Source organism: Dipodomys merriami, unplaced genomic scaffold (assembly GCF_024711535.1).
Source record: "Dipodomys merriami isolate MVZ:Mamm:240054 unplaced genomic scaffold, mDipMer1.0.p SCAF_28, whole genome shotgun sequence".
NCBI lineage: Eukaryota > Metazoa > Chordata > Mammalia > Rodentia > Heteromyidae > Dipodomys > Dipodomys merriami.
The window spans coordinates 16462105-16471285 of record NW_027204270.1 but is presented as its reverse complement, the minus strand read 5'-3'; the positions used below and the strand labels follow the sequence as shown (position 1 = coordinate 16471285).

The 9181-nt window shown below is 51.0% G+C and overlaps 1 protein-coding gene across 1 annotated transcript; it reads right to left on the bottom strand.

Annotated features, from left to right (window-relative positions):
- Positions 1–1007: 1007 nt before the first annotated feature.
- On the bottom strand, positions 1008–8118 carry Mul1 (mitochondrial E3 ubiquitin protein ligase 1). Its single transcript, XM_070037749.1, has 4 exons — positions 7912–8118; positions 3668–3755; positions 3175–3295; positions 1008–2751 (listed from the first exon to the last, which is right to left on the bottom strand). Exons 1-4 carry the CDS (start codon positions 8029–8031, stop codon positions 2022–2024), a joined length of 1059 nt encoding a protein of 352 aa, XP_069893850.1. The 5' UTR covers positions 8032–8118; the 3' UTR covers positions 1008–2021.
- Positions 8119–9181: the final 1063 nt, after the last annotated feature.

Genomic DNA, 9181 nt, shown 5'->3' with positions numbered 1-9181 from the left:
TGCAGGGAAGCACTGAACGCCAAGAGCAGCCCGTGCACAGGACGCATGCTTCACACCAACCCCGAGGTCAACTTCATACTAACTTCCTTCCTCCCCACCCAGCCTAGTTGCCCAGAGCTACCATGAGGCTTCTCACCTGGGAGAGCCAGACCAGCGTAAACTGTCCCCATCCAAGGCAAGCTAGGACCAGGCAAGCAGGACCTCTAAGCAGGATGTGTCAGGACATGCTCATTTCCAGTTGAAAGGGGACCCATCTGTCAGGACACAACCACTTTCAGTGCTTCACTTTCAGGAACTCTGCTGTTCCTGAGTTACTGGCGACGAGTGTGGAACATCTGGGAATGAATCTGCCAGGGCAGATTAATCCACAACTCCACACCAAGGCCCAGATCCCCGGATTACCATGCAAGTCCCTCCTATGATCCCCCACTCCTCCCCAAAGCTAGACTAAAGGGCAGGGGCTCCAAGCACAGAAAGCTCATTGGCAGGGGCTTGATGTGGGTGGGATTCTCACTGCAGTCCACTCCCCCAGCACAGCTACAGGCCCTCACTGAACCCGGGAATGGTCTATTTCCTGCTGCTACCCCCAGCAGGCAGGTTGGACTGGGGCTCGCTGCTGGCCATGCCCTGGGCACCCATGTCTTCACCTGTCCTCAGCCTGCAGGACTGTTGCTCATAGTGCTCACTGAGCAGCAGCATCCCCTATGTCCCCCAACGCCTTATCCTTCTGGTTCTCCCAGCACTAACCTGAAGCCTCACTCCAGACAACCGTGATAGCAAGGCCAGGGGCCGGGGTTAGGGAGCAGCTCGGGCTCACCACACCCTGATGGAAGGCATCAGGGTCTCAGATATACCAGGTTGCATCCCACCTGGAGGAGCCTAGCCCACCTCACAGCCAACAGATGGGGCCCCAGGCCTGGCATCCATTCCATCCCAGCAGGAAAGCGGCGCTTTCTGGAGATGCCAGGCTAAGCCCTTTAACGTCTGTTCACAAAGCAACAGGCAAACACGTGGTGCATGTTTAATCTGTGCTGTTCACTTGACACTGCATCTCAGTGTCGGGCCCTGAGAACCCTACCTCCCCCCAGAGGAGGACGGGTGAATGGTGAGGAGGGAGAGAAAGCTGGCCCTGGGGCATTTCTGGGTTCAGCCTGTGGGAGGGTGGGAGGGGAACCGAGGGCAGGAGGTGGGGGGAGCAGAAATCAGGGAGCAGAGGGTAAAGAGCAGAGTACCAGGAATGCGGTCATGTGACCACACCCCAGGGAAGCCAACTGCCACAGACAGGGCTCAGGGCTCAGCTGGCTATTTTTCCTTGGTAAAAGCTGGCAGAACAGCTGCAAAGGGCGGGACAGCAGCATCCTTTGCTAACTTCCTATGGGGCCCTTCTGGCTTCTCCTCGGCAGGGAAAACCAGAATCTCCCTGGGCCCTCCCACGCGCTGCACTAGAGGGCCACATCAGGGCCCAGGCATGTCCTCTGCAGGGCCCTCAAGGCACCGCTTGTTTTTATGACTGCCAGCTGATCTTCCTGCTTCCTCTCCACACCCATGCAAGCACAGGTTTCAGAAGCAAGCCATGGGAATGGGACACAGGCAACCTGCCCAGCCTGACAGTTTTGAACACAGTCCTCTTTCCCAGACTGAAGCATTAGAAAAGCAGCAGAGTCTCCCGAGACGGCTCTTCAGGCCTCCCAGAGCCTGGCTTTTCTTCACACTGGGTGGCTGCAAACACCGTCTCCAGAAAGGCCCAGAAGAGCTAGAGGTGGCTGGCTTTGAAGCTCAGACAAACAGGTGCTTTGTGACACACGATCGTATGGTTCCGGGGAGGGGTCACAGGCCACAGCCCACCCCTGGGACTTCCCCAGATGCTCTGGGAGACATAGGGCCCTCCCCCGCCTGCTGATCGAGGGAACTGGAAGTTTCTGCTCAGTCAGACCTGGAGGTACAGCCACGCCCACCAAAGGCTTCACGAGAAAACCTTTTCCAGGGAGGCTATGCTGGTGTAGCAGGAGCCCGAGAGCCCCTCAGCTGTTGTACAGAGGGATCACGCGGGTGATCTCTCGCCGGCAGATGGGGCACCTTTTGGGCTCTGGCAAGGCACGGTAGCACTCTCGACAGGAACACACATGCCCACACTCCAGAAACACACAGGATTTGAAGCTGCTCAGACACACAACACAGGCACTCTTGAGACTCTCCCTGTCCTCAGGCGTGGCCTGGCGCAGCAGCTGGGCCTCATGCTCCAGGAACTCATCCTGCATCTGCTGCAGCCTCAGGCGCTCCTGTCGCTGCAGGTACTGCCTCCGCAGGATGAAGAAGAGAGTGGCGCACGTGGCAAAGCCAAACACCAGAGCCAGCACCTTCCAGAGCCTGACGCTCGACTCCTGCCGCTGGCGCAGAGTGTCAAAGTCCTGGCTGCTCAGGTAGTACTGCATGCCCTGCTTGGGGGGCTGCAGGCGGACAGAGTTGTTGTCCAAGACCAACTCTCCAATCCCCGTGAGTGTGGCCCCCACCTTCAGCATCTCCTCTGTCTCCTGGATGCCTTTGGGCCGCTCACCACTGATGTAGTGGCCAATGGCATCCGTGAAGGACTGGACAGAGGGGTGGAACTTCTCGTACACAGTCTCGAGGCCCAGATCCACGGAGTCCAGGGGCTTCAGCACACGCACAGCCACACCTACATCATCCTCATGGGGCACCAGGTCAAAGGGCACCGTGTTGGTCCTCTGGTGAATGATCTTTGAATAGTCGTTCCTAAAAGAAGAAGACTGAATGAAACTGCAGGGAGCTAATGACAAACACCAAGAGGACAGGCCCCGTCTGGATGTGGAGAACGCAGTCCCAATAACCAATACTCCAGACCTCAAAGGAGTCCCAGGTTGATGAGTGGGCAAGAAGCCCAATCACGGGTCACCTTTGCCCTTTCCCCTTTGCCACTGTCACTAGTATGTGCAATCAAAACTGCTGAGACTGGATGGCAACAGGGGCTCAGTGTGATGCACGGACTCTGAGATTATGAATCTATAAAGCAGTGGTTGTCATACTCCAGTGTGCCTAAGAAGCCACCGATTCTGGGTTCCTTTCCTGAAAATCCTGGTCAGCAACCTGGGAGACTCTGATGAGCTCCACAGGGCATAAGGCTCTCACTCTGATAACCAGTAGAGAAAGGACACATACCAAAGGTGTGTTGTCCGATTCCATACCATCTTGTGCTCCTGAAGTGTCAGCCGCTGGATGACCCCCTTGCAGTTCTCCACAAACTGGCTGTTCAGGGTTTCTTTAACAGACCGCACAGCCCCTGAGTGGAGACACATCATTTCATGTCTGAAGAATTATACTGAAATCATTGTCAGGTGATGTAATCAACACGGCAACATTTGCATCACCATAAGGCATGTGTGGGAACCTCTGCTAAGCACCTCCCATGGACATCATTCTCCCCCCTCCCTCCAGAAGGTGGAATTACTTTAGCCATCACCTCTCCCTAAAATAATCAGGGCTCTACAAAGATTTGGTCTAAAGCCACATGGCAATAGCCCAGGCCTTTCTAACCCCAAAATACGCTCTGGACTGAGGCCCTATACCAGAGAAAGCACTTATGTAGCCAAGCTGATTTCTACCAAACTTGAAAGAAGGAAGCTGTTCTCCATTTCCCACTAGACAAACCTACCTTCAATGACTGCGTAAGGCACACATTTTCCTGGAGCTTCTGAAAGAATACTCTTCAAATCGTCACCCAAGTGGATTTTCTTGGCTCCCTACATGCAAAAGGTAAAAGTAAGATTGTCATTGAATGCTCACACGTTATAGGGGCAAAGAAAGAACAAAGAATGATGGGGCTGGGAACGAGGCTTAGTGGCAGAGTGCTTGCCTAGCATGCATGAAGGCCTGAGTTTGATTCCTCAGTACCACATACACAGAAAAAGCTGGAAGTGGTGCTGTGGCTCACCTGACAGAGTGCTAGCCTTAAGCAAAGGAAAGCTCAGGGACAATGCTTAGGTCCAGTTCAAGCCCCAAGACTGGCAAAAACAAAAATAAAAATAAATAAAAATAAGACCCCCTGGGCTGGGAATGTGGCTTAGAGGTAGAGTGCTTGCCTTGCATGCATGAAGCCCTGGGTTCAATTCCTCAGCACCACATAAGCAGAAAAAGCCAGAAGTGGCGCTGTGGCTCAAGTGGTAATAGTGCTAGCCTTGAGCTGAAGAGCTGAGGACAGAGCCCAAGCCCTGAGTTCAGGCCCCATGACCAGCAAAAACAAAACAAAACGAAGACCCTTCTCACAAGGCACACCAGCTGATCATGTTTTCAGCCTGCCTGGTTGTATTAGAACAGAATCTCCCCTGAAGCTGAGAACCGCACCTGACAATCACCAAGCACTCCATACATCGTTGACACAAATTACTAAGCACTTAGAGGTACCATGTCCAGACACTGTGCTAAGCACTATAAATGCATAAACCTACTTCATGCTGAGGAGCCATTATTAGCTTCAATTACAGAAAAGGAACAAGCTCAGAGAAGGAAGTGATAGGTTGAGCCCCTCACCTAGTAAAGACTCTACCACAGGAAGGATAGCTGGTTAGAATTTTAAAGGGTGGAAAGGTAGGGAAGTTGGTCAGAAAAACTGGATTGAACTGATTCAACATATCCATTGTGACTTTTGAGCAATTTAATTTACTTGAGTTTCACTTTTCAACTGTAACGCTTGGGGCAAAGACCTTCTCAAAGGATTCCTAATGTGGACAAAGAATGCAACCTTTGCAGGCTAGCACACAGAGGCATGCCACCACCATGCATGCTGCCACACTGAGACGCAAACCTACTCGGAAAGTTCTATAGAGAATCCAAAGTATTAGTAGTCCCAATCTCTCTCTCCCCACCCCTCTTTCTTTTTTTGTACACTGCAAACATTTTAATGATTATTGTTGAGCATAATTTGGAAATTTACTTCAGACTGCAACACGTTTAAATAAATGTTTATAATATACAAAGAAAATACAACCAGACATAAAACTTGCTTCAAATGTGCCTTGCACCTAGACCACTGTCCACCCTCCCTTAGTATACCTTTTATTTTTGAGCTGCACAAACACACCTAAGAATTTGATCTTTATAGTATGGCATTAGGAAATAAAAGTAGACTCCCACCTCAAAAAAATAAAAAGGCTGTGCATGATTATATGCCAAACAAAAGTCTCTCTTTTTTTTGGTGCCAATACTGGGGCTTGAACTCAGAGCCTGGGCACTGTCCTCAGTTTTGTTTTGTTTTGTTTTGTTTTTTGGGGGGGGGGTCCGTTCGTGGGGCCTGAACTCTGGGCCTGGGCGCTGTCCCTCAGCTCTTCACCTCAAGGCTAGCGCTCTACCACTTGAGCCACAGTGCCACTTCCGGCTTTTTTCTTTTTGCTTATGTGGTGCTGAGGAATGGAACCCAGGGCCTCATGCATGCAAGGCAAGCGCTCTACCACTGACCCACCTTCCCAGCCCCTGTCCTCAGTTTTTTTGCTCAAGGCTGGCACTCACTGGAGCCACACCTCCACTTCCCACTCTGGGTTGGTTATTTGGAGATAAGAATCTCATGGCCTTTGATGCCCATTATGGCTTTCAAAACATTATCCTTGGTCTGTCTCTTGAGTGGTTCGTATTACAGGTGTGAGCCACTAGCTATTCCATTCTCTTTTAGGAACTAACTGGCAAAGCTTTGAAGACCATCCAAAGAAAGGACATGGAAATTTGCTACTTCAGAGACTCTCACATCCAAGCCAGGTAAGGTGATTTCATGCCTGTAAGTCCAGCTACTAAGGAGACAGAAATGGGGAACATTGTAGTTCAAGGCAACTCAGACAAAAAGAGACCCTCTCCTAACAAACAGGCTAGTTGTGGTGGCATGCACTAGTAATCCTTGCTACCAGAGAGGCATGAAGTATAAATAGGAGAGGAAGGCATGAGTAGGACTGAGTCCAAAGGTGGTCATGGGTAAAAATGCAACACAATGTCTTAGCTTTCAGTGTCCCATGGTTGATGAAAGGATTTACCAGAACATGCCAGTGTTGCTGCTGCACTGACATGAGGGTTAGGGTGAGTTTGCTAATGCAAAGCAAAGCTAACGTGCACCTTCCAATAGAAACAATACACAGGGGGGAGAATGGGTCCCAAGACATCAAGTTTGTATTGGACTCTGCAGGTGGAGGTGGTCAGTCCTAGAAAACTGAGCTGTGTTATCAACTCCAGCAAAGGGCAGAGCAGGGGCTGGCCTTGGCTAGTCAGACTGAGACTATTTTCTTGGGGCTTCAGGGGCAGTGAGTGAGCAAGACCTTGCTGTATGTCACAAGCCATTCTGCTCATGTCAGCAATTTAGGGTGTGATTCCTATCAACATCCAAGCCATGGTTCTCAGCCAGCAGGCTTCCTAACTCACTGCCTAGGCTCCCCTGCCCCCATTATCAGAAAACTAACCTAAATCACAAGTGGCTGGAAGTGAGGCTCAAATGGTACAGTACTTGCCTAGCAAGCACAAGGCCCTAAGTTCAAGACCAAATGATGAGGGGGAAGAATCTCACACGCATTCAACCTGAAGCCAAACTGGTTCTGGAGTCAGAAAGGAAAGTTATCAGTTACACTTAGCCAATCACTTCAGGAATAACTAGATTTATTAGGTGAGTAGAGCAGCTAGAATGTCACTAGGAAGCCATCTGCAGAGCAAATCCAATTGCCTTATTCCAGATTCCAAAACCCCTAAAAACCTTTCCGTCTAGGCCTTCCTGAAAACAATCAGATAACTAAAAAAAATGTTAGGCTGGAACCCACCTTTCCTATAAAATGCCAAATTAAGCCTTTGGCCGATGAGTTATGAAATGTTAGTCAAAATGAACCCCAACATTGAGAAAGAACCTAGAAATAATGCCAAAGAATGAATGAGACCTAAAGAGTTCTAACTTTCTGGGCAATTCAATAATCAAAAGTAATATGGTCACTGAGAAAAGGGGGAGGTTCTACTTTTGGATCGAAAAGATTGTAAGTTTAAATAATTAGGTGCTCCCCTCCAGTTCACATTTAGGTATTTGTTCAAGCGTCACCTTCTTATGTAACTTAATAGGACATTCAATTTTTAATTTGCATGGCATGGATCTATTCATTCTGAAGCTTTCTGCCAGAGTTTGGTTCTCTCTTTAACACGGTCCCATGTTTGCCATCCTATGAGAAATACCACTTGGGGCATTTCAATTAAAATCCATTCCTTTCTTACTAACTGGATGAGAAATCTCACGCGCAAATTACATTGGTTTTTAAGGATGAGTGAAAAAGCACACTTTAAGTCGTTTACATGACGTCATAGTACAATGCATTTACTGCAGTAGATGAATTTTTTTTTTTTTCTGGGTCCGGTCGTGGAGCCTGAACTCTGGGCTTGGGTGCTGTCCCTCAGCTCAAGGCTAGCGCTCTACCACTTGAGCCACAGCGCCACTTCCGGCTTTTTTTTTCTTTTTGCTTACGTGGTGCTGAGGAATCGAACCCAGGGCCTCAGGCATGCAAGGCAAGCGCTCTACCACTGAGCCCCCTTCCCAGCCCATAGATGAAATGTTTTAAGCTAGAAGTTTAAGTTCTAAACTGAGTGGCTGAACCAGTTTTCCCTGTTTTGTGATCACCAAAGTAACGTGTGGTTTGTCTCGAGGTATTGGAATGGAATCTCCATGAGGAGAAGATCTGTGTCGGTTGTACCCACGGCGCAGCAGGGGTTGGAGAACTCGCGAGGAAGTGGCCACGGGGTCCCGGTGGGTCGTGAGAGCGATCCCGCCGCTCGGGGCTTCCTGTGGGACCGAGCGGGCTCCGACTGCCGGGCGGCCCCGGCGACCGGCGGGCTCTCCAGCACCGAGGGCCCAGAGGAGTTGGCGGTGGCCGGGCGGGCTCCAGCACTGACCTTGAGCTGTTGGGCGACCTGGGCCTTCTGCCGGTACACGGAGTACAGAACGGCGGTGACGACAGAGCTGGTGCCCAAGAGGATGAACTGGCCCAGGGAGGGCCGCCCCCCGCTCTCCATGGCAGCGCCGAGCCGCGACGGCAGGCCGTGACGCCGCGCAGAGGCCCGCGACCCGCGACCCGCGACCCTCGCCTCTCTCCAGCAGGACCCGCCTTCCCGGAAGCCCCAAGCCGGACGCCCGGGGATGACGTTGCAGGAACCGGAAGTCAGGGTTACCAGGGTGACGGGCGCGTCGCTGCGGCCTTAGGGGAGGTGGGTCCCCGCGGGTGGGGTGCCCCGAGGGGCTTCGCGACACCCCCCCCCGTTGTCCCACGACCGTTTCCCCTTCGTGGGGGGCCACGGGCCCTTGCAGTCATCCCCCCCGCCCCGGGTTCTCGGGTTGTCGTTGTCTGAGGTTGGGTAGAATTGGGGAGTAGAATCGTGTGTTAAGCACATTCCCACTTCAGGACGGGCCTGGGCTCGGCTTTTGTGAGAGCTGGAGCTCTGGCCCGGGCACCGTCCCTGAGCTTTTTCACTCAAGACTGGCGTTCTACCATTTCAGCCACAGCTCCACTTCCGCCTTTTTATCGGTTGATTGGACATAGGGGTGTCTCTGACTTTCCTGCCCTGTCTGGCTTCGAACTGTGATCCTCAGAGCTTAGCCTCCTGAGTTGCTAGGATTGTTGGCATGAGCTAGCTGCGCACACCTGTATTTTATTATTTATCTCAATTTTGCTTATTTTGATGCTGGAGATGGGACTCAGATCCTTAGGCAAGCACTGTACCAATGAGCTACATCCCTAGCCTGTCATTTTATCCTCTTCGCAGATGATAAGAAACACACTACAGAGTTCTGCTGATGAGTGCTGGAAGGAAGTTTGCACCACCAAAGTAGCCCCTCACTCTGCCATCACCACAAAGAACAATGTATTGCTTATCAGATAATTTATTGACTGCTGCTGACAGATCAGATAACGAAAAGAAGTTTGGGGCTGGAAATGTAGCTTAGTGACAGAGTGCTTGCCTACCATGCATGAGGGCCTGGGTTCAATTCCTCCATACCACATGAAGAAATAAAGTCAATTACAAAAAGAAGTTTTACTGACCTGGACCAAACATTGTAGGCAGCCATCAACCCAGCTATGGGAGACACAGAACTAGAAGAATGGTGGTCCGGGACTCCTGAATCATAAGCTAGACTCTATTTAAAAGCTAACAAAAGCACAGAGCT

Excerpts from the sequence above, each read along its gene's own strand:
- Mul1 (XM_070037749.1), bottom strand. The coding sequence starts at position 8,031 with ATGGAGAGCGGGGGGCGGCCCTCCCTGGGCCAGTTCATCCTCTTGGGC. Across the intron at positions 3,756-7,911 it reads AGGTCGCCCAACAGCTCAAG|GGAGCCAAGAAAATCCACTT; the intron begins GTCAGTGCTGGA and ends TTTTGCATGTAG. Across the intron at positions 3,296-3,667 it reads GCCTTACGCAGTCATTGAAG|GGGCTGTGCGGTCTGTTAAA; the intron begins GTAGGTTTGTCT and ends GTCTCCACTCAG.